Source organism: Carassius gibelio, chromosome A18 (assembly GCF_023724105.1).
Source record: "Carassius gibelio isolate Cgi1373 ecotype wild population from Czech Republic chromosome A18, carGib1.2-hapl.c, whole genome shotgun sequence".
Classification (NCBI taxonomy): Eukaryota; Metazoa; Chordata; class Actinopteri; order Cypriniformes; family Cyprinidae; genus Carassius; species Carassius gibelio.
Window position 1 is genome coordinate 24,316,813 of NC_068388.1, and position 25,957 is coordinate 24,342,769.

At 36.4% G+C, this 25,957-nt stretch overlaps 1 protein-coding gene and 2 long non-coding RNA genes across 6 annotated transcripts in view; 2 read left to right on the top strand and 1 right to left on the bottom strand.

The window, feature by feature from the left end:
- The window catches only part of LOC127934255 (kin of IRRE-like protein 3), a 201,237-nt gene that overhangs the window by 7,733 nt on the left and 167,547 nt on the right, over positions 1-25,957 (bottom strand). The window contains exons 7-14 of one of the 4 annotated variants that reach the window (XM_052531520.1): positions 16,091-16,239; positions 15,556-15,683; positions 15,083-15,209; positions 9,278-9,378; positions 8,261-8,459; positions 2,666-2,773; positions 2,090-2,173; positions 117-226 (exon numbers count right to left, since the gene is read on the bottom strand). In XM_052531520.1, coding sequence (XP_052387480.1) covers positions 117-226; positions 2,090-2,173; positions 2,666-2,773; positions 8,261-8,459; positions 9,278-9,378; positions 15,083-15,209; positions 15,556-15,683; positions 16,091-16,239 — 1,006 coding nt within the window. Of the gene's footprint in view, positions 1-116; positions 227-2,089; positions 2,174-2,665; positions 2,774-8,248; positions 8,460-9,277; positions 9,379-15,082; positions 15,210-15,555; positions 15,684-16,090; positions 16,240-25,957 lie in introns of all 4 variants that reach the window. The other 3 variants (XM_052531519.1, XM_052531522.1, XM_052531521.1) reach the window with 3 other exon arrangements.
- On the top strand, positions 3,557-4,734 carry LOC127934257 (uncharacterized). Its single transcript, XR_008147736.1, has 3 exons — positions 3,557-3,783; positions 4,223-4,475; positions 4,636-4,734. It is a non-coding gene; the product is annotated as an uncharacterized LOC127934257 (long non-coding RNA).
- LOC127934258 (uncharacterized) lies at positions 4,814-6,503 on the top strand. The gene is made up of 3 exons (XR_008147737.1): positions 4,814-4,864; positions 4,993-5,057; positions 5,762-6,503. It is a non-coding gene; the product is annotated as an uncharacterized LOC127934258 (long non-coding RNA).

Sequence of the window (25,957 nt, forward strand, 5' to 3'; positions counted from 1 at the left end):
TTAGCTACGGATGTGACAGGGACTAGCATAATGAGCTAGTTTGTTGATTTGGGGGTGCTGATGGGGTAATGGCGAGCGGGATGTTTACTGTATTCTTCCTTCAGAACATGACTCACCATGAGCTGTTTCATGGCGGAGTGATCCTCGTTTTCTCGGGCTGCATTGTGATCTTTGTGTACAATTTCCACACGGATGTCATTCTTGGCTGATACCACGCCTTTGAGGTCTGAGAAGAAAGTGACAGGTGTTACTCCAAAGTCATTACATGCAATGCACTTGATGTGAAATATTACGGAAAATGCAATCTACTTCATGCCACTTTACATTGCTTTAATCCAAGAAATGAATGCTGCCTTCAAGTCAAGTCGAAATCAGCACACATACACAAGTCCCAACTTTCCTGTCATTAACAATATATAATAGCTTCTACATTTATAATTTTGAGCCCATAATAACCCCACTGTTTCATTTTTGATACACAAACTTATAAGGCCTCTAAATTATCAACATGTTCAAAACTTCAAAACGTCATTGTTGCTTAGCAAAGACAGACGCCTCATGAGCGCTTCTGCCCAAGCGCTTTGGAAAGGAGGAGAAAGACGCGCTTAGCGTTTTCCACGCGTTTTTAGGCACGATATGTGAACGGCCCCTAAGGCGCTCGCTCACTCAGCACGCGCTGAAGGCTCGTTGCAAAATGTCGAATGCCTTTAACAGACCAGAAATATAAGATCCTAAAATAACCAACAGGTCTGGTGTTTGGGTTGGATTCCCTGTAAGCTATAGTTTCTAAATGCTGCAGGGATAGTTTGCTGCGTGCATGTTTCTCCTTTTTTTCGTCTTTTCCCAGATAGTACTGACGCATATATCCCAGATATTCCCGCTGGTGTTTTTTTTTTTTTTTTTTTTTTTATTCCCGCTGGTGTACCCTGTCATGTTGCAGATGCGACATACCGTTGTTTTTTTATCCACCACTCTCTTGCCATCACCATTATAGCTTAAAGGGAATCCAAAGTGCACCCAAACACCAGACCTGTTGGTTATTGGAGGATCTTCTCATTTCTAGTCTGTTAAACGCATTGGCTATTTTGCAACGAGCCTTCAGCGCGTACTGAGTGAGCGAGCGCCTGCTGAGTAGCCTAACATAAACATATAAGATGGTGTTTTTTTCTTCTTCGGGGGTGTCAGGGGCGCAACGCCCCTGTTGTTTGGGTTATTGGGCTACTTTGTTGAACGCATATCATTATATTTCTCTCTCTCTCTTTTTTTTTTTTTTTCAAATATAATTAATTACTCCAACGAACCGTTCGGTATACATAATGCGTACCGCGTACCGAACCGAAAGCGTCGTACCGAACGGTTCAATACGAATACGCGTATCGTTACACCCCTAATATATACATAAATATATATATATATATATATATATATATATATTTTTTTTTTTTTTTTTTTTTGTCTTCAATGAACTTCAATAACAGCAACAACAAAACTTATTTAACTATTTAACTATTATTAAGCATCTTTATTTGATGTATATTATTTGAAATGTCAGGCTCTACAGGCTTATTATATTAACATAAATATATGGTTTTATATAAATAGATTTGTATTAACATGTTTTATATCATACTCTTTAAACAAATATACAAACAAACAAACAAACAAACAAACAAACAAATAAATAAATAATCCTTCAATGCTGGGGTGGAGAGAAAAAAAAAAAAAAAAAAACTACTGCGGGCAAATGTTTTTATTAAAATACTTGTCTTAAGCATCAGTCACACACCTTGTTCTTCAAAATTGGTTACCTGACTTTCTCAGAAAGTGAATTAAATAGCAAGACATTTTAATGAAATTGATAAGAAATTGTCCATCTTATAACTACAATCATGCACCATTAAAATTACAACATCCAAATCTTTGAGTAGGAACTTCCCAAGAGGACTTGAAAGCAGCATTACACCACAGAGATAAGATAAGAGGAACCCTAGAGAAACCATTATGATACATCGGAATCACACAGCTCATGTTAACGCACTGAAGAACAATGTTCACAGATAATTGGTGACGGTCAGGTAACGGGTCTTACTTTCTGTCTTAATTTTGCTTGCAAGTTCTCTCTGCTGAGCACAGATGGAGGTGGGTAGTGTAGGCATAACCAGGTGAGCGTCTTCTGTGGCATACAACAACAACATGCTCAACCCAATGCCACCAACAATCAGATAATGCAAGCTAATTTTTTGCTGTCTGACTTTGCTAACCTGTACATGGATGATTTGTTTTCTCTTTTAATCATGACAGATGTTAGACGTGGCAAAAGGAGGAGAAATAAAATAGAGATAAGGGTGGGCGGCATGACAAAAGCTTTATATAATGGTATCATTAGTAAACAATTTTATTTTATTTTTTTAAACACACAAGTTAAAAAAGACAGAAAAAAAAACCTCTTCACAGACTCTTTAACAGATGATGCATTTCTGCTCTTTACCATCATGCCGCCAACCCCACACAAACACTCACTGGAAAATGAGATAAAGATATAAAGTCTTGTTTTTTTGTGAAGTGACATGAACACCCTAACACCCTGCTCTTTGTCTGACTGAGGAGCACTTAGCGTTCTCTGGTGATGGACATGCAGGAACGCGATGGGCTGAGAGGTACATACTTCTCTGAGAGCGCGTACAGCAGAACGCGCCGATGGTTCCCATGAGGACGATGAAAGCAACGAAAGCGCCAACTGCCACACCGATGATCACAGCAACAGGGAGAGAACCTGTTGGAAAACAAAACAGAGCCTTCTACAATAACACAGCATGGGCAGGACGGATAAATCCAGTAAATATGTGCTCAAACACAGACGCCACTGTTTACTCCTGTTTCCAGATTCACACTAGCATGGAAAACATGAGAATGTCAAATGGCGTGTCAAAGAGACATTAGCACCTTTAAAGCATCTATTCAAAAGAACTTCTACAGGCAATTAACACCACCATCACCTTCTAGTTAAAACTCAGGTACCTTAACTTTAATCTGACAATTTGTAGCTATGCCAATTATCGCATACATTCAGTGCTTGACACGCACATAACATGTCTTCCGTGTGCATAAACTGAACACTTCATGGGTTGTTAACGTTCACCTTGGATCATTTACGGACTCTAATAGGACGTGGGTGTAATGTGGATTTAAAACAATCCCATGAGTGTTGTGAGAAACTGTGGCTTTAGGTTAATTAGAGCCAACTCAACTGTTTTATTTGTGCACTTGTTGGTATATTTAAACCGAAAGATGGAGCCCAGATTTTACAGCCAAACGATAATGAGAGGCTGAGTCAGACAAAAAGCTGTACCTACACAAAGTTAATTACTGGCTCCCAGAATTAACTAAGCTTTACAAGCTCTGCGTTCTCACAGTGTATGCATGTTTAATGTCTGAATTATTCTTATAAACCTGGAGATATATGTTGTAAAGGAATAGTTTTTCCCCCAAAAATTGTAACACATTGATATTGAATGGATTTAGAAGACTTCAGAAAGTCTAGGGTACACTCTAAAAAACGCTGGGTTGTTTTTTCAACCCAACTGCTGGGTTGAGGCCGTTGGATAGGACTTTGGGATGTTTTAACCCAAGTTTGGGTTGAAAATAACTCTCTTTTTTAACCCAGCGTGGCTGGGTTGAGGACGCGGACGTGAAGGAGAGCACGCACGTCACGTCAAAATCGTACGTCTCCAGTGCGAGCAGCCGCCATTTTCTCAGCGTGATAGAAGCGAGTGAAAGACTATGGTAAGTAACGTTAAATATTTAAAATGTAAAGTTATCTTTTATTGTTTACCCGGTTGTATGAAAGGCGGAAGGTTTTATGAAAGGCGGAAACAAAGGAGCTTAACGTTATATAAAAAAAACGGACGCGGTTTTCGCCTCGGACACGGAGGTCTTGCCTCATGTAACGTTACTGAACGGAGGATGTACTTTTAATATATCGTCTGTGAATGTATTTTGTCATATTTACATAAGATTTTACATTATCTGTTCTCTTTGAGGCGTTAACAGACGGTTATGGTCACGGTTATGGTCATGTGAATTTGTCTTTTTTTTCGCGGTTAAACTGAATGTATGTTTGTCTCCTAAAGGAAACGGCATTGTGTAGTAAAGACTAGAATAATTATTTTGAGGCTGTTGAAGTGGTAACTGTTAAAAGTATGTTTTACATGTAATGTTTCAGACTTGTCCAGCTCCTGTCTTCATTGTCCTCGCGCTGAGAGTTAAAGACACAGAAGCTGTTTGTGTGAGGAGTCACAGACCTGTGTGAGGATGAGGAGGAGGTGTTCTTCTGAAGAGAGGGACAGACGGTTTAAGGAGAGTAAACTTCAGAATAACATCAAGTTATCTTTATTTTTACTAAGACTAAAATAATGTGTGTTTTTTTTAGATGTTGAAATCCAGAGACAAGATAACTTCATTCTTTTGAGACTGATGTAAGTTAAATTATTATTACTTTTTTTTTTTAGAAAATTAATGTTTCTGTTGTGTCCTGCCTGTTAACTTCACATTTTGATGCAAAAACAGTGTGATTTTATATATGTATGTATGTATATGTTAATATTTTATTGAAACCATTGATGCCCCTCTTTGCAGAACTCAAACTAACTGCAGTTAAGGACACAGAAGTCTGCTTGTGTGAGGAGGAGGTGGTTTTCTCAGCTTCTTCTGAAGAGAGGGAAAGATCGTTTAAGGCAAGTAAACTTCATAATTTCATGTTATCAGTTGTTTTTTTTTTACTAAGAGTAAAATAATGTTTGTTTTTTGTTTTTGTAGATGTTAAAAGCAAGAGACATGGGAGATCATCATTCCCTTGAGATTTTATGTAAGTTATTTTTAGAAAATAAATGTTTCTGTTGTCTCCTGCCAGTTTACTTCACATTTTGATGCAACAACAGTGTGATTACGTGCTCATTTCATTAAGACCATTGATGTCTGTGTTTTTTATTGCAGAAATCAAACCAACTTTGGAGTTGTCTGATTTGGAGAGTCATTATTCTTGGTCTGCGCTCTTAGAGGTAAAGTTCACACAAAAAATCATTTACTTGCCCTCAAGTCATTCCAAACCTATAAGACTTTTGTCTGTCTTTACAACATAAATTAATATATTTTTAGTTTTCTCATAATATTTGTTAATCCATTTATAGTTTAGATAATCAGTATTTTCAAGCTTCATAAATATAGAGTTATTGTAGAAGTAAATTCTGATATTTATATATGAATACATCTTAAATTATATGATAGCAAACATGTATATTCAAAATAAATTATTGGTCTCCCAGACCAGCAATGGAGGACACAAAAAGAGAATATTAAATATATTCATATGTTTTCCAAAAAATGAACAGGGTTTGTATGAGTCTGGAAAAACATGAGGAGAGTAAATTATGAACATTTTAATTATTTGGTGAACTAACGGTTTGAAGAGCAGCCCTCCATGTACATGAATATTGTGAGGTATGTGAATGTCATGTCTGTTTTAATGTTTCAGTAAAGAAGCTTTCTGAAAGCAATATTTATTCAAACAATATCACCTGTCCTCACACTAGTGCTGCCATTATAGACTTCATGAGAGCTGTGATAGACAGACATTAAACAACCGCACAAAGTGTTGAAACTTTAAAACCGATTATTTACCTATCCTTACAGATGTGAATACACCTCTACCTGAAAATAGATAGTTGAATTAAATGTTTAATTTTTTCAAATTTGTTTCTCTTAGGCCACTGATGAAGAACAGGCGGTGACTGGATGAATGCTGGTCAGAGAGGAGAATCTTCTTTCCCCTAAACAGCGGTGGTTTTAAAGGAGGACGCTGCCCTGGATGATGTAGAAGAAGTCAGATGCTGTGCTGATGGGGTTTCTTCATGACTACATCAGTTATGCTAAAGAGATCATGAAAATTGACCGTGATGCATGATCTGTATTCATGGACTATGAAACAAACTGTAAGTGTATAATTTGTTAAAAAAAAAAAGTTAAATGCTTTTTCTGTGTTTAGTAGAAAAGTTTACACTCTGTCATTCATACACCTGCTCACATTCTTTCACACACACACACACACACATGCGTCTGTTAAAGGTTATAATATCAAAGTTAATGTTGTGATTTATTTGTGTACTGTCATGCCAGAATAGTTGGAAAAAAAACTAACTAATTGTAAATTAATTGTATGTGTTTTCGTATATTTTTATACAATATATACAACTGAACAAAGTCCCATTTGATCTTAAGTTATATTCATCAAATGTTCAATGCTTTGTTTATGAACTCTGTAGCTGTTAATGCCATCCTTTTCTGCATTTCTTCTAACATGTTACTTTTTGACTTTTCTCTTGTTTTTAATAAATATTTTCCTTTTGATAATTATTATTTGTGTGTAAAAGTGATATTTAAAATGAACAACATTTGTAGGTTTAATGCCTAGCTCAATTTGGGTTAATTTTAACGTAGAAATGCATTGTTTCCCCACATGGCAGCCCTCTGCGAGTATATTTTCTGCCAGCAGGAGGCGCTAAGAGCGGGAGAGGTAAGGGTTTCTCCGGTAACGGCTGCAGAGCGGTGCTGAGCTCACAAACGCTGCCTTATCAAGCACATGCGAAATGATATCGAACATTTTCTAAATACAGTAGTTTTCCTTCTGAAATACAGTGATAAAAAAAAACACCCGCTCTGTTTTTTTAAACCCTGCAATATAGTCATTTTAAACCATAAAAAAGGCAACCCAGCAGGCTGGGTTAAATATGATAACCCAACTGGTTGGGTTAAAACAACCCAGCGCTGGGTTCGTCCCTTTTTGACCCAGCGCTGGGTTGTCAAAATAACCCAAATTGGGTTGTTTTCAACCCAGCAGTTTTTAGAGTGTAACCTTACGTCCTTTTTTCCCAGCTGGAATTTCTATATTGGCTAAAATGCCCAGGTTATGGCTTTGTTTTATTATTGACATGCTCTCGACAGGACTCATACATTGCATGTACTTGCACACTTGTATGGTTTGACCGTTCTCTGTAGATGCTGCTTTTACAGTGCTATGATTGGTTGATTATGTACAAAGCTTAAATGCTTTTGGGTTAAGCTACTTTTCAACTTTTTCCTTCATAAAGTATGAAAATAATAGGAAAACAAAGTCAAAACTCAGACATTTAAGACAATTTAGAAACCCCAACTGGGAAAAAGAGGATGTATATTTAGGATACTTTACACATTTGCATCTTTTTTTTTTTTTTTTGTAGCCACCATTCATTTCAGTTTAATAGAAAAGCACAATCAGCACATAATGTAAAAAATATATATATATATATCATTATGGTTTGAAATTAGCAAAATTGAAGACCAAATTCAATTTTTGGGGGGGAACTAATCCATTAAAGTCAGTCAAAACAGGAACACAATGTATTCCATGTAAACAAATCCAAACTATGAAAGCACTGGGGAGATGGATTTCAAGAAATGCCAGAGAGAAAAATTAATCACTTTAACGAGGCTGCAAATTAAATAGTGCTAAGTGTTGTTAATAGATTTATATGATTTATTGAAGTTGCAGTTAAATGTTCAATTAGTGTTTTGCTATGAAATATGCAATCTAAAATTGGTATAAATACATTAAAAGACATGAATATGATTAACAAGTGACTTGCTAATCTTGTGTAAAGTGATTCATAATGTGTAAATTGATAAATGGAAAGTAAAAAAAAAAAAAAGAAAAAAAAAACTCAGATTCTGCTCTATTCCAGTGCTTTCAAAAACCATGTTTTAATCACCACTCTACTACTCTATCACAGGCATGTTTTAAAGAAAAGAAGAAAAAAAAAATGATTCTTTCCAGTGTACCTGATGATGAACACTGAATGATTCATCGCATTATCAGACTGGTCTTAAGTCAACAACTCTCTGATTCAATGATCCATTCAAATTCAGCAAAGAACTGTGTTAACGTCAGTGGTTGAATGTGTGCCACATGATGTGAAAATGTACAAATGCAGAAGTGTATTACTGATTATTTTAACGGAAAAGCATATGTAGGTTGTGACCGTCAGTTATTTGTTAACTAAATATGATATACATACATTAAAATATATTAATAGGAGACTTGCTAATTTGATTAATGGAAAGTAATGGAGAAAATAACAGTGTTTTCAGAAACTATGGTTATTAAACACTGCATCACTAAAGGCATGTTTTAAAGAAAAGAAGGTGAAACCTGGCGAACCTTGGCTCCCACCTTGTTCCTTGAGGCGAATGATCTCTGTATCGGAGCCAAAGCTGTTCCAGGCGGTGCAGTTGTAGATGGTCTGGAAGTCGGCGGGTACGATGTTACTCATGGTCAAGGTGGACAGCACTCCGTCCTCTGTGCTTACTGTCTCCACTGTGTAGCGACCTGACGTCCCCGACTCCAGGACAGTCTCCTTCCAGGACCAGGCCTGATGAAGAATGAAGAAACCATATTGAAAAGACCAGCATGTGTTGTTTTGGATGCTAGTCTGTTGCACCATAAAAAAAAAGAAAGACAAAAAGAGCTTATTCAAGGCACCAGGTTGGCTTAACCAGCTAAAGCTCCTTTCCAGCTTCACAACCAGCAATTATTCCTGGTAAATATCATGTATCTTCCATCTGGACCAACACTTACAAACATAAAGTATTCTGAATCAGTTTGCTGTGCACAAGCTGGTCTTTTCAGAAGGAAAGAGAGATGCATGTTTGTTTTAACCTGCTTTATGGGCGTTATTACACTTCCAGAGTTATTACTGGTTGTTCCGGACCACAGGAGCAGTCTTTTCCATTCAACTGACATTTAGAAATAGCATAGCAATAAAAAGCAAAGCCACACGGGTAAACATCGCACAGAGATTACCTATTCACTTCCATTCGCGCAGCCACAAACACACACGTACACACACAGTGTGAGTAATGAATCAAAAATTGGCCTGGAGAGAAGACAGTTCATCTAAGAGTGGTAAATCCTAATTGGATCTGTGGTAACAGGGCATAAGCATGCATTAAATGAGAAATTAGTGCTGTAAGCCTGCCATGTCTAATACCATATAGAGGAAACAAATGATTTGAGATGCAATTTCATTTATTAAACAGATCGTAACTCATGAGTGCACTATGCATTATTGGACTGCATTTACTGAGTCTAATGGAGTCGCACGAGCCATGTGACAACAGCAACCACCCACTCAACAGCTGCAATCCTGTCTGAGCTGAGTCACTGGAAGGAGAGAGCTGAGTAACTCACAATGCGGTCTGGGGGTGGTGTGCTGCGGATGAAACATTTGATCTGTCCCTTCTCCCCGTGTGGAGCCTGATGGGTCTGTGTGCTGGAGATGGTCGGAGGTCCTGAGGAGAGAACAGACAAACATAGTCGCTCGTCACACACTCAAAACTGTGAACTAACACTGTGTGATTCCTGTTTGCTGGAGAGAGTCATAGGAATTTCTTCGTAACAAGAGAAGATTAAGTGTTGCTTTGTTACAATAGTATTTTAGGTTAAATAAATTTAAATAAACATCAGAATGTTTGCTAATATTTTATGGGAGCATTCTATTCCATCTAATGATTCATATCACACATATATGTAATATAGGTAAATGCCCCATGAGGCTAAGCATCCAACATGTTCAGGAATGTACATTCCCCAAAATCATAAGATTCTGCCGAATGCTTTCTAGTGCAAGTTAAATTAATTTGCTATTACAGTTAAGGCAGTAAAACAATGCATTGCACATTTCATTGTTGCAGAGATGAATATATATAGCATGCAGTTCCTAATTATTAATCTTGGTTGTGGAAGATCCGACTGACTGGTCTGATCTGGTATGTTTTATTGAGACTGCATCACACCAGACACTTTTCTCAGAATTGGCTCTTTAAAATACTAAAAGTGCTCTTGGCTATACTATGAGTCTGGATGTGTGCCAGGCTATAACACTCTTCTTCATCATTCAAACTTCATTCAGCAGAACATTTTTAAAACATCACTTCCTATTTACCACCCACTTTCCACCCGTCGGTCAAGTAGCTTTGACACTTTTGAGAATCCGGTGCACAAGCTAATGACCCTTAGTTGGTCAGTTGGACTTTTGGAGTGTGACTAAGATGCAGATTTTTTACTTAACCATTACATTTTGCCCCGGAGGACTACAGAAGCACATGCCAAGGCTGACTTACACATTATCAGTTCCAAGATCGACAAATCTTGCTGGCCTTTGCTTGGAGAGAGGTGCAAAACTCGAAATGAGTAGGCTAAAGATCTCATCTGTAGGATCTGCCAATCAAGTGTGCAGTACTAAGGCCTAGCAGTGGCATATTTGAAATTTGGTTTTAAAAGCAAAGAGCAGTATTGTATTTGCTTTGAATGGACAATCTCTCAAAGGAGTCTCCTGTGGGCTGGTCTATTTAAGAGTTGTGTTAAGGTTGAGGGTGTGAGGATATGGTCTTCATTTTCAATCTTGAAAAGAACTGATTTATGGCAGGCCTCGTGTCTCCCGAGGAGATAAGATTCAGCGTGCCAACTGCAAGTCTATTTCTATAGGCTGCAATCTGAAGAGTGCCAATGTCGGGGAAAAGCTATTGTGTAAAGATAAGTGCCTCCAGATTGTCTCTTTGTGTTCATTTTTTATTTTTTCATGAGCCTTGAAATTTGACTTATTCTACGGTTCACCCTATTTTTCCACAATTATACAAAACAAGCAATGCATTGATGTAATGGTTAAACAATGTTTTTCTAGGATAGATTTGGATTAACTTCTCTGCTTAACAGAGATGATCCTCACTGCAGAACACACGATCCAGGGGTGTGGTTGGATCCAGATCCTGCTCCTCCCACCTCACATATACCTAAACCTATCCGTCTCCACTCTCTAATCCCTAAACCCACCCATCTCCACTCATAAATCTACCAATCTGCACACCCTAGATTTGGATCAAACCACGGCCCCTGGATCATTTGTTCTGCAGTGAGAGGCCACTGGCTTAATAGGTTACCAACCCCAACCCTGCCAAAACCTGCACTTAGATGCACACACACACACACATTCAACCCATTCCACCAATCATGCATCTGCCAATCATATGCAGAGGAGTCTCTCAACTGATTCGTAATTGCAGTTTATTAACTGGCTCTTATTAGAATAAATTAGCATCTAGATGAGCATGAGGCAGATGGAGTGCTGTAGTGAGGGGAATATCAGGCTGTTGGAGAGGAATGTTACACTCTGCACCCCTTTATTAGACACCAGTGCTATAGCTAAACCTTGCTGCTAATGCATGCATGCTACGTGCATGCTACACGAAATCATAATCCATGCGGTAGCATGATATAAAGGCTAGTGTGTGTGTGTGTGTAGTTGCAGGCATAAGGTAAATACATTCAGATCATTCCCTGCCGGTTGAAGTAAGGCCATGGCTTGGTGGATCAGAATAATCAGCCCATGGATCAGGCTGTAAATGAGGAATATAATTAGATAGCTTATCACTTATCCTCAGAATGCTGGGTTTAAGGAACTCCATGGGGAGTGGGAAGCCTGGAGGCTAGGTGAGAGAGAGAAAGAGAGATACAGATAGAGTGCACTGCAGGGCATAGGTTTGCAACAGTAGGGAGCGTAGAGTCATGATAAATGGATCAACACGGGGAGATGTCGTGTGACGAGGCATCACCCCACCAATTCCTGTCCCAAAATGATTCCATGGGCTGAGAAACATTTCTGTGAGTATTTTATAGTGTTTGATTAAAAATACTTAATAAGTAAACATAAAACGTGAAATAATCTTGAAAATATATAAAAAACACGTTTTGAGTTGCAGTTTGTATAACATGTTAAATTGAGAGCTGCAGTGACGACTTCTTTTTGTGGGTCAATTTGAAAGTTAGCATCACCCTGATTCCCTCAACAAAAACTAAATTTCTTCCATGTTTTTTTTTTTTTTTTTTTTTTTTTTATTATTTTATTTATTTAGCTTTTATATAAACATATTTTGTATAGTGCATGGACCAGTGTGCAGTGAGAGGAGATTTGCAGATTGTAGCATGTGAAAGGTTTGTTTTGCCTCATTTCCGCTGCCATATATTTCCATTATAGCACTCCAAGAGGACCAAACCCAGTTCCACGAATAGCGCATGCTCCGTATGTCCTCTTGCCCGCAGATCCTGCAATTAAAAGCAAGCCCTGGACTCTACCTGCACACTTACCTTGGGCACACTACAGCCTATTTTTAAAGTCTTCCCTTAACTCTCAGCAGTGCCTCGAAACAACTTCCTCCTTATTCTTTTCAACCCCATTTTTATTATAGCATAAAATGTTCCCCGAGGCAATTCACCTCCACTCCATTGTGTCTTCATCCCCATTGCAAAGTGCACATTTTCAACCATCCATCTATTAAGGAGCTTTCAAACTGACAATGATTTGTAGCAACGAGCAACCGAATGTCACTCATATTCAATGGAAGTTTGTGACACAATATGAGTAAGCCAGTGGAGCCAAGAAGAATAAAAAGTTAATGATATTGTGAGTGAATTCACTCATCTGTTCATATAAAGCAATATAATAAAATAAAATAAAACATAAATACAAAATTGGGGCAGGAAAAATGTCATAAATGCTGTATGAGTGTGTTTGATTAATGCATTTATCCTGCTGCAGTTTGCAATCATTTTAACCTGCAAGATGATCATTTTTAGCAGAACGAAAATCAACATCTTGTCAGATTAAAAACAGATGCAAAATGTATGTTATCATTTAACATCACATTTTCAAAACTAAAGCTAGTTACGCAGTAAGTAAAATTGCATGCTCTCACACAGGCAAACACAAGTACTCTATTTTTAAAAAAGTGAGAATTTATTATTATATTTTAAGGAAGTATCTTATGTTCATCAAGATAGCACTTATTTGATTATAAAATACAGTAAAAATTTGAAAATATTATTACATTTGAAATTTTTAAAAAGCAATTTATTCCTGTGATAGAAAAGCAGAATTTTCAGCCGAACGGCATACTTTAAAACAAACAAACCGATTCCACAAGCCAAATCATATCCAAAAGCAACAACACAAATAAATAAACATTCAGATATTAAACCCTATTAAGGCTCAAAATATGCATGGAAAAATGAGATCCCATTCTGAGGAACTAGGGAACAAAAAGCAGAAAGGAATGTGTATCCATTAGGGCGTTCTCGGCAAACGGTGTGCCCTGCTAGCTATTTGATTATTATTAAATTACATCGGGCCTGAGATAACGCTGGGACTCTGTTGTCTGTATTCTGAGTCTCAGAAGGATCTCTGGTTTCTAGTTGCATGCAACTGTGTGGAAACAGACATTGACAAATGCCAAAAGAGAGTGCATTTAATTGTTAGCATAAATTAGATTTTATGTGACTCAGTGAGGAGCAAGCGATCATACTGTAGGTAAATTATCAATACTTTTTTGAGTTTTAGTTCATCCTTCTCACTTGCTTTCTCCCTTTTCCTCTTACAGTCATTCTTCACATAAATGCTTGTGAATTTCAGTCGCTCGTCAGGAGCGCACGTTGATGAGCAAGATGTGAAATGATCAGCTTCATCTCCCAAATGCACCAGAACTTGAAACAATCAGCCCCGTGCTACAAGAGAGCCTGCACCACATGTTGCCACATCAAAGGCTATAGGTGCTCGAATCTAACACTCAGCACTCGTGTGTTCACTTCCAGAAATGAGGTTGAGCACAGCTTGTCGTCCTCTTGTGGCTTTTAAAGCAAAAAGGTTCACTTACTGAAAAAAACCTAAAAAACAGATCCAGGTCAAGTGGCTTTAAAATGATACAATAACAATAAATAGGTTCATGGTAATTAAAAATAATATAAATTCAGAGGAATAAATCTCTCTCTCTCTCTCTCTCTCTCTCTCTCTCTCTCTCTCTCTCTCTATATATATATATATATAAATATATATATATATATTATTTTATAATATATATATATATATATATATATATATATATATATATATATATATATATATATATATATATATATATATATATATTATTTGTATTGTTATTTATTTATTTATTTATTGTAACCCCATTTGCAACTTTTGCAATGTGATGGATTTCTGTGAGAAAAAAGAAAATAACAAAAAACAAAACTACATTTAAATGTTTCTTTAAATCATAGTAAAAATCATACCATAACGTGCCATATTATTACCAGTATATTGTCACAAGCCCTTCCTAAGGTGGTATACTTATATACATGTTGTTTAGAACACTACAGTTACCCCCCCCCAAAAAAAAATAAAAAAATAAAAATAAACAAGACAATCCAGACAATCCTAAACTGTTTAGGAGTCAAGGATTAGGTACCCTTTACTGTCCCAATAAGAAAATAATGTACTTGATGAAAGTGGATGTCATTTCTAATCTTTGTAGTTCCTGAGTTCTCTGTAGGCTTTGAACGAATGTCCTCCTTTGCATTTTAATACTATCGACATAACAGTTCTTTATTGATTTTCTCACCTTTCCATGTGCCAAACTGCATTAGTTAATTTAAACTCGCAGAAGTATCATTCAATGCAAACACAATTGTCACTTTGGCTGAACTTCTCCTATTTTCCACTCACGTCAAAGCTGTGGCCCATGGCAAATAGCTTTGGAGAGAAAGGAGCTTTTTAAAAATGTGTTGGATTTTGCGAATGAAAGCTGCCGTGTGGCTAATGCATGCTGCCTGAATTTCAAGCGCCCGTAATGAAGTCATTTATCTGAGAGTAGCCAGTCTCCCGCTATTCTCCTGTTTTCATTAGCCTGTCACAGCCTAAGAAACAGCTCCTCGTGCAATTCTTACTGAATATAATCAGCAATTGCCCAGAGAAACAGCAGACCGGAGAGTAAACATCAAACTTCTGTCTTAGAGTCAACATGAATGCCAAAATAGGTTTAATTCTGTCACCTGGATTGCCAATTGCTTGCACCTTTTTTTTATTTACATATGTTCCAAATGAGGACATTTGTACCCAACAAACACACTATTTTAGCCACGAGCCTGGTAGAAAAGCATCATACATACCATTCACCGTCAGAGAGACTTCTTTCTCAGCCGCTCCAACACGAGGCACCACCGCACGGCACACGTACTTCCCAGCATCCTCTTGCCTGACAGATTTCAGTGTCAGGATGTTTTCATTGCTTAGCACCTGTAGCCAAGGGTCAAAGACCAAAACATTTAAAAGTAGTGCAAAGGCAGCTAGCCAGAGTCTAAATGAATCAGGACTCATGGATGGGCAGCTAAGCTTGGAAAAGTGCCTTCTTATCAATTATTAAAATCCAATTTGTGCCAGATGAGGAGAACCATGTGAAAATGTAAGATGGTAGGTGATAGTCAACCGGGGAAGAAATTAGACCAGTTGGTTTCAATGGGGTACAATTTCTCTCATTTTGGGACATACCCCAAACTGAGCCACCATCCATCTGTGAGTAATATTGCAGGGAGTCTGAAAACTCTGATGTCTACAACTCTGAAAACAATATCTAGCAACTTACCACCCCAGAGCCCCTTTTCATCCATACAATAGTTAAAGAGGGGTTTCCAGTCCAGGCACAGTTAAACACAGCATCGGATCCTAGGTCAACCTGTAAAGACTGGGGCTCTGCAGCCATCCGAGGTCCAACTGGAGAAAATAAACCAGGTTATAAGATCTATTCAGAGAAGTCACATATTAAACCTAGTGCTTGTACGCATGTTTTAATATGAGACTGATGGCAGCTGAGGATTATAAGTCTCTAACCTAAGATTTGCAGGGATACCTTCAAAGATTCTGAACCAGAGGTATCCAGTCACTCTCGCAGTACTTTGATGTCATACGCCAATCAGTCTGTGCATCGCCGATGCATCTCCAACAAGCCTATTCTTGCAGAGCTTTGCTTCAACTAATTTAACACACCTGAACCAGCTAATCAGGGTCTTTGGAACTGCCAGAAGTGTGCAGGAACAGGTTGTAGCCCTGCCAGTTTATGGTCCCCCATGAAGGTTTGGACAACTCTGATATGAAAAAAAGATAAATAAATAAATACTTACAGTAGACATCCACGTTCCGACTGATGTTGGTGCTCCCAAGTGGGTTGGTGACCTCACAGGATACTGGTTCTGTGAAGAACGAGTGGTCCACTGTGACCTCATAAGTGTCGCCAGACACTTCCTTTAACATGCTTCCTCCTTTGGCCCACCTAGAAACAGTAAATAGATATGATATAGCGTTTTGAAGCTCACTCAAAGTAGACAAAGAAGATGAGGTACCAAACAACTATTAGCACTAAACTAAAGTTAGTGACGAACCACACAAAAAGCTAGTGAGCTTAATGGTTTCCTATAGCACTGAAAAACATATTGCATTATATATTGTTATAATTTCTGTACACTCAAAAACATGCAATGTGTTGTCACTGGGGCAGTACCCTCAAAAGGACATTTGTACCTTATTTACCCCTAAATGGTTTATACCAGTACCTTTTTTGTCAATGTGTTCCCCTTAAGATATTAATATTCACCTTTTAGGTTGTCATTTTAAAGGTACTGCCCCAGTAAGAAGCTGTTATAGCTATAGGTAAATTTATTTTGCACATTTTTGACAGGAAGTAATTAGTAAGTGCTCTTTGATGGACATCCTGCTCATGTAGGTCCTAAACACGCCTGAACCAGGTAATCAAGGTCTCAGGATGACTAAAAACTGTAAGTGTTTTGGGACAGGTCGGAGGTAAACTCTACAGGAAAGCCACCAGTAATTCTATTCTTTATTTATTTATTTATTTATTTTTTTTCTATTTGAATACATCCTACTTTGGTAAAATCATTTTGATTTCAGTCATGACATCAAACTTCCCAGTCTTAACTTCCCTTGGCCTTCATTTATAAATTTGAAGCCTTGCTATCAGTCTGAGATCTAGTTTTCACATCGAGTGGGTCACAGTGGTACTCTCTAAGATAATGTCACACTATCCTTAAGCTCATTTGTAAAAGTGGTATCAGATCCACAAGCCGAGAAATACATGAACCCTTTTTAAGTCTAACTTTTTTCAGTAATGAAACCGAAAGCCATCATTATGAGTCCCTGCCTGGCACACGCTATCACAAGAAAGTGGAACCCAATTTAGAGGTTACCATGGTGACGGGAGGAAGACCTGGTGTATAATCCATCTGTTTCTATCATAGTCATCAATGAGGCATGATAGCTGCCTGTCTGTAGGTGGTTAGGGAACCAGTGTCACCAATCCTACTTTGTTTGAGGAAATTACAACACTGTTATATGACAAATCATTGAAGTGAGATATCTCTTCTTGCTTCAGCATGTTTCTTGACTGGATACCAAGTTAACAACACTGAATGGAGCCAGACTGGTAAAAACAGATCCTGAATACACAAATAGGCTGCAGTCCCTCTCCACATGGCCAAATGACACAAACCCCATAAACTGTACCAAAGACATAATATAAAAAAAAATAAAGAAAAATCATAGCACTTCCCACAAGAAACCATTCATTTCGGTAAGATAAAAGGAATCTTCCAACATAATGTTTTTTGTTGTTGTTGTTGTTCTCTTCCATGCTAACACAGTAAGTGCATTGCATTCTATGTTGGCGTCTATGATGGAACTCATTTGCACAAGCCAAAGCCAATGGTGGATGGGTGTCACAGCCTGACACTAGGATCAATATTCCAATAAATGAATATATTCAATGCCAGTTAACTCCTTGCTGTCAAGAAGCTTTGATTTACAAAGTCTGATGTCACCTGCTCTGTGGGAATGAGTACGTAATTCATTAACTCTGCACCTAATTCATACCATCTGCGAGCCCTAATAGAGTGCCATTTAAATGATAACAGTCTCCCTCTTGACTAAATAAAAAAAGGAGGGACAGCAGTTGTAATTGGCCTAGCTAGTGTGTTTGAGAAGCACCGTTTCATGGAGTTAACATAAGCAGCTTAGAACACAATCTGCTAAATCTGCGCAGGCACACCTGTGCTTCCAAAAATATTTAAATCAGGGCAGACGGCTGCGCGTGTAGCCTCCATCCTCGACATAATTGCTCTGAGAGAAATGAATATGCAACGCTGTGAAACTTTATATTTATAGGCAATTACACCAGCAGTCGCCTGCTGCACATCTACCTATATGAGTTTTTCTTTCTCGAGGTAACATAAATTACACAGAGCTTTTTGAAGCAGCTGCTTTGTAATCAGATCAGAAGATTGACTTCGCCATGATTTAATTCAGCTTTAAATAGCCTTTTTATTACAAGAACCAAGGAGGATGATTATCTGGTTCTTTTAAGCAACTAGCTTATATTTGTTCATTAGCTATGCACGTCTTTCATTACAAACTTGTATTCATATATTTTGTGTTATTAGCAATCTCAGCTGAGGTCTATTATGACAAGCGGCACATCTTTCCTATTAATTTATATTTTGTTTTCTCAAGTCAATACAGGGGAAAGTATCCACTATGACAAACAATACTGATGGCGCTCCACCCTTACAAGCCTCTTAAATCTTCTTCAGGCTATACCAAAGATTTGCCACTTTAATGCAGTTCACATTCAAGCTTGTGTCAAGTCAAGTCACAGTTTATTTATAAAGCACTCTTTTAGAAATGTGTGTTTTTACAAAAGTGCTGTACAAGGGAAATATGAAAAATAGAATAAAAAAAGTACAAAATATAAGGAAATATTATAGAATGTAAAATAAAATAGCAGATCTCACACAGTGTTAAACACCATACTATAAAGACTAAACTTAAAAACAGTAAGTGTTTGGACCTTTCTAACATGTAAAGGCAAAATATTCCAAAGTCTAGGACCCTGCAAACACACGGACACTCCTGCTCTTTAGCCTTATACGAGGGACAACTAACAATGAATGGTCAGCGAACCTAAGTCCCCTCGACGGAGCATATGGCTTTATTAAGTCTATGATAAATGTCCATTTAATGATTTAAAAACGAACTCTTAAAATCAATTCTAAAGTGGACAGGAAGCCAATGATGAAACGCCAAATTGGGAGTAATATGTTCCTGCTTTCGTGTTCCCGTTAGCAAACAAGCTGCAGCATTCTTAACCATCTGCAGTCTGGTGAAAGAGGCCTGACTAATGCCTACATAAAATCCATTACAGTGTTTGAGACTGGATGAAATAAAAATGTGTATACCATATTTTTCGGACTATAAGTCACACCAGAGTATAAGTCGCATCAGTCCAAAAATACGTCATGATGAGGAAAAAAAACATATATAAGTTGCACTGGACTATAAGTCGCATTTATTTAGAATCAAGAGAAAACATTACCGCCTACAGCCGCGAGAGGGCAGTCTGTGTCTTCAGTGTAGACTACAGGAGCACTGAGCAGCATAGAGCACCCTCTAGCGGCTGTAATGTTTTCTCTTGGTTCATGTCTCTTAGTTCATTTCTCTTGGTTCATGTCAAATTAATTTCGATAAATAAGTCGCACCTGTCGCAGCCAAACTATGAAAAAAAGCTTGACTTATAGTCCGGAAAATACGGTAAAAATGTGTGTAATTATTTCAAAATCTTTGAAAATCAGAAAAGCTTTAATCTTAGAAAGTTGCCTCAGCTAGAAAAAAAAACTGGATTTAATTACCAAATTAATCTGTTTGTCCAGTTTAAAAACCATAAGATCATAAAAACACCCAAGTTTTTTTTTTTTTTTTTTTTTTTTTTTTTTTACAGAGGGCTTTAAACATAGTTTTAAAACACCTAACTCCAGATCAGGAGACACACAAGCACCCTCTGGAGTAGACATTGTTAGCCTGAATGCACTGTAAGTCACTTTGGATAAAAGTGTCTGCTAAATGCATAAATTTAATTAAATGTTTTAATTTTAACTTCCATCTCATTCTAATTACATTTAAAAGAAATGACTGCCATACAGGTTTTAATTTCCTCAAGGCAGCACAAAGGTGGTGATATAGAATTTGGATGTTTTTGTTTCAGTGGCAGATATAATTGTTTATCATCGACATAACAGTGAAACAAAATATTATACTTTCTGAAAATGGATCATAGAGGAAGTATATATAAATAAAATAGAATAGGCCCCAAAATAGAACCCTGGGGGACCCCACACGAGAAACACACAGAAGAGGACATAAAATCCTCAAGGTAAACAGAAAAGCTTTTGCCAGACAATTATGATTGAAACCACTCCAACACAGCACCCTTAATGCAGACATAATGCTCCATACGAGAGATCAGGATGTTATAGTCTACAGTGTCAAAGGCAGCCATGAGATCTCAGAGGATAAGAACAGCATAGTCATCCGAGTCAATGGCAAGAAGCAGATCATTAAAAACTTTTGAAAGGGCTGTCTCTGTGCTGTGTAGGGATTTAAACCAAGCTGAAATAGCTAAATTAGTACAGTTGTGTGAATACAACATACCACAGTTGTGAATATTACAGTTGTGTGTGGACTGTTTTTAACTGCCAGTCATGTTTTTTAAATCTCAAGCTATGCACTTTAAAGTAGTTAGCACAGAATTATATTAAAATTATATATGTTAAAAATATTAGCAAAATAAAAGCTACTTAAGTGAAATTGAAGATAAGTAGCTTTCATTTATCTAAACAAAATTAAGCACACTTAGGTTCACTTTGTAATAATGTCAAATGAAAAGTTTTACTTTAAAGTAAATCATAATATTTTAATAATCTTTACTTAATATAAGTAAAATATAATATAAAGTACTCAATATATAACATAATAATACTTTACTTGAGTTTTTATAGTTCAGCCAACTTCACTACATTTCCCAATTAAAATGTATACTTTTACTTCGGTACATTTCCCCAGAGCATATTCATTACTTACTACAAAATAGTCAAAAGAACACAGACTGCAGGAAAGCAGGTTTGATGAATCAGTGGTCTGGCGTTTGCAAGTTAGACTCATGCTTATGTGATATAATATTGTTTGTTTTACTTACAAAAATAGTTCAAAACAAAGATCACAGCACTGTTTTGCGTCTCTCAGCAATGGTGTTTACTTATTTAATGAATCAGCTTTTTGAACAATCCGGCTGAATAAATGATTCATTGATTCACTCATTAACACAGTCAAATGCTTTGTTTCTGAATGAATCAGACGTTTGAATGAATCGGCTGAGTCTCAACGACTCACTCGTTAGGTGCGTTCGACCTGAAGCACAGCTACAGATGGTGATCAGCAAGAGTTGGCACTTGCAGTCAGGGGCAGAGTTGAAAATAGAGCAATGAAGCCGGAAATGTTCTGCTCCTGTTAGTGACACTAACGTGGTGTTTGCATAATTTATCACAGATGAAGTGAATTAAATGTAATATTTGTCAGATAACACAGACATTTTAATTAGCAATAGAAACACTTTTTTATACTGCTTAATACAGCGCCATCTTTTCAAGAATAAAGTTAAACTGAAGAATCTGCAGGACCTTAAATATTTTTATGAAGAACAGTTCTCAGTTTTACTGTTAAGAACAAACAAGGGACTCATGCACAACCATCACAAAACAGAAAGACAGTCGAGGATCATCAGGTGACAGGACACAGTACTAAGAACCAAGGGTTCCCAAACCTTTGAATGGGGTTATTTGAATAATTTCAGCAATTTTATCTTGTGTTGTCGACTAAATGTAAACATATTTTATGTAAAATATCTTACTCAGGACACTACTAAATAAAAAAAAATAATAATAATAATAACAATATAACAAAAAATTAGCTTATTTTATTTTTAAATTATTCACATTTTCACAGATTCTGGAAGGGGTTCCCAAACTTCCTCATGCCACTGTATATATATATATATATATATATATATATATATATATATGCTTTTTTCCATTTTGCATTTACTTGTACTTTTACTTTACAATACTTGTGAATGTTTAAGATAAAAAAATAATATTTTTCGTACTTAAGTACAATAAATATCATATACTTTTAGTCAAGTAATATTCTAAACGGTCGTTATTTGATATTATCTTTAAAGTTTATATAATTTCAGTGTACTAAGTTAAACATTTTACCCATATTTCAAGTACAATAGAAGTATGATATTATATAAGATATACTTAAATCCTACTTGAGTGGTTCAAAAAACTCACAACTCCTAACACTCCTAACTAATTGCATATCACATCAACTTAAACAGCAATGCATTTTAAGTGTTCTGAAAACATATTCAGTTTGCAATTAAGTGTATTATTTATTTAATAAGTGTTATTTTAAAATTATACTAAAGTGTACTTTTGGTAAAATAGCTAGGTCCAGTGTAACTTCTACAGCTAGTTATTAGAATTTGTATTCAAATATTTATTCCTCTTCCACAATAATATAATGTCTTTAAATCAATCAGGAGATTTTTCATGTGATCTGTGTGTTGGTTTTAAGCCCAAGGGGTGGCAGACTGGGAGGTTTGGCCAGCAGGGAAGGCCCAAATGGTGGGTTAGCTTTGCCAGAGCTGAAGGATTCAGTGCTGCACATCCAAAGAGCCAAAACATCTGTGAGCACAGTGGCTCTGTTGGGCTTCAGCCATGGTCTTCTAAACAGAACAAACATGAGCCCCCAATGGAAACCCAGCACACTATCTCTGTAAACTTTTGTGAACTATTGGACTGCTTTATTATTCAGGAGTAGAAGGGTACAGTGTTTTTTTTTTTTTTTTTTTTTTTTTTTTTTCTCAATAAAAATAACAACAACAACAATATAATGATTTTTGGACTTGCAGTAGATGCAAAATAAATAAATAAACCCTTTAAAAAGAGGTTCTTTAAATTACATAACATAATTTTAATTACAATTAAACTGAAATGTATTAAAGTTTACATTTATAATATCCTATTTAAAATATCCTTTAATGTCATTTCTATTAAAACTTTTTTATATAGATTTATATATTTATATATATATATATATATATATATATATATATATATATATATATATATATATATATATATATATATATATATACAATCAAATGTGTAATGATGAAACTGTAATTTAGTATATTTGAAAATAAATATATTTATTTAATGTTTTTTAATAGCAAATAACAAACTACAGTTCAAATGAATAATAATCAAGTACATGTGCTTTAGTATATTAGTCAACACATCAAAATGAGTGTAATTCTATAAAGCACGGCAAAAGATCCATGAGTCATTAAAATTGTCTCTTTAAGTCTTAAGTGGTCTTTTATTTATACCTTCTTTTTCCCACAAGTGTATGATAATAGTCTGTGGTCAGCAGCAACAGACACTGGATACTGATAGACAAATTACATTTCAATATTCATTCATTCAATTTCAATGAATATTCATTCAATATTCATTGAAATTATGAGGATGTCTTCTCCATCCTTCTCTCCCGCTCTGGGATCATGCAACACACACTTTCTAGCTAACGATAAAGCTGCTGTTCGCTCCATTATGATAGCATCACGAGATGGACTCATACTGGCCAATCTAGCAGCCAGCAGCAAAGATGCCAGGAGTGTAATTTTCTGTTTTGAGATATCGGCTACATCTGTTGCTGTTGGTCAGTTATCCATGTGCTGTTCCCTGGTTGATGAAACATGTCTGGCTGCTTCTCAGAGATGCTGGGGAACACAGAAAACAAACAACGGGAGCGCCTGTATCTGTGTGTGCACATCAAATGGTTGATGAGCGAAGCGAGCAGCCCACCATGAAAACCTCTTCATCAGCTGTGTCAAAGACATCACTGCAGAGACACACCATGGCTGAACTATTCCCAAAACAGCCACAACTAACAAACACAACGTCGTTGTTATTGTGATAATGAGTAAATCTGGTTGTTTGTTAGATGAATCAAAAGACATGTTATTTTTTATTTATTTATCTATTTATTTATTTATTGTCTGTCTGTCAAACATGTTGCAGAATAGGGACAGTAAAATCATATAGGGAAAAATATATAGTGTATCTAAATACAGTTTAAAAATATAAATACATTTAATTACAAATACCACATTATCACCACATGGTTTGTGTATTTAGAAGTATCATATCACCCAAGCACATTCACTCTTTTGGGAGCAACTGAAGTCTACATCTTTCCTGACACTCATTTCATAAAATGAACTCGACCGGTAATGATCCGCCTCAATACACATGAATCTAGGTACTTACCACTCCTCAACACATAAGATTATGCCGACACCACAATAATAGCATTTCTACTTTTTTAGTTCCTCAATCAACGGGTGACAAAATTACTCCATCTTAATGTCAGGGACATTTCAATGCAGCATGGCCCATGAATCCTCTTTGAAAGGCTTTCATTAAATCAGACTCTAGCGCAGATTTTTTTTTTTTTTTATTGCTCTCCCACGAAGAAAGTCATCAAGGAAAGTGTCAATCAAGACATTTATTAAATTCATAAGTGAGATGCCACTAAATTCCCTCAGATCAATGGCAGCAGTTGCAACAGCGCCCGTAGACGGAGTATTTAGGAATTCATTTTCTAATAATATTTTACTAAATCTGACTGTTAATAGTCAAATGTGGTGAATTCGTGGGCCGTTAATGTGTTACGCTCTTGATGGAAGTGAGAGAAAATACAAAGACAATACAAGTAATTATGAAATTATATATCAATATATACTCAAGACCTATAGTTAACTGTGTCAAAAGCACTCTAAACTAATTGCATTTAATGTTTATTTAAGCTGTAATTCACTTTCATTTAACTCTAAATAGCATGTAATTAAGTGTCTGAAAACATTACATTCAGTTTGAACATGTATTATTTTCACAATCAAAAGTCTTGGAGCGAGAGAAAACACTGACGCTCAGACTCGCTCCAGGTAAAATCACACAACTTCATCGCTAAGCACAACATACACTATACTGCACATATGAAGGATATTTTTTTGATGCACTTTCACGTTTCAACACCCATTTCACTAAAATAATTCTTCAAAATCGATGTAGTATTATTCAGCATCCTAGCTTGCAGGCCAGTTGTGAATTTCAGGCTATGGATATCACTATGCAGTAGAATATTACAATCTAGCATCATTTATTGAGAAACTGTGCAGCTTTGTTTTAGTCTTTACAATGATGAGCCAGTGCTTGACCCCTAAACATCTGTATATTTATCTGTATATACAGATTCTTCTCCATAGATTGATGAATTACTCAATAGCACTTTAATGTTTGAAAGTTGTGAAATAATAATAATAATAATAAAGCAACGATTATGGAAGTGTATATTACAAGACAATGATATTCTTGATTCACAACTTTTTATCCCACAATCCAAACAGTAAAAAGAAATGATTTGTGACATAAAAATGCACAATTACACAAATTAAAACGCCTAAATAAAATAATGTTCTCTGCCTGGTGGGGGTTTTACAGCTCCACATTCACTCTCCCTCACCCACTCGCTTTTTTCTTTACTCAAGTTGAAGTCGCTCTTAGATATACAGTATAATGACATTCAATGCCGAAGACCACAAATAAAGGAACAAAACAAATATATCAAATGAAGGTTTGCAACAATTGCATAGCAAGAAATAGTAGCACAGTGGCTACTAAAGTGAAATATAATAGGTTCTGAAAAACATTTTCTGTACTTGAAAAATTTGCAGAGATCAATAAACCGTATACTGAATAAAGTACACTGCCCTACAAAGCAAAAAGGCAGTAACTACGCGGAGTGCAGAACTGAGAAAAATGACTTAAAACTTATCCTGTCATCCAGCCTAAGTAGTGACTGTACAAACAACTACCTTTTTTCTCCAAAATGACACACATTTCAGATAAGATGTTTTGTCACATAACAAAGGATGCCTTGAATGTCATGAAAATGACAATAACTAATTTTTGACCAAAAATGCAGTTACTGCCTTTTTGCTTTGTAGGGCAGTACAG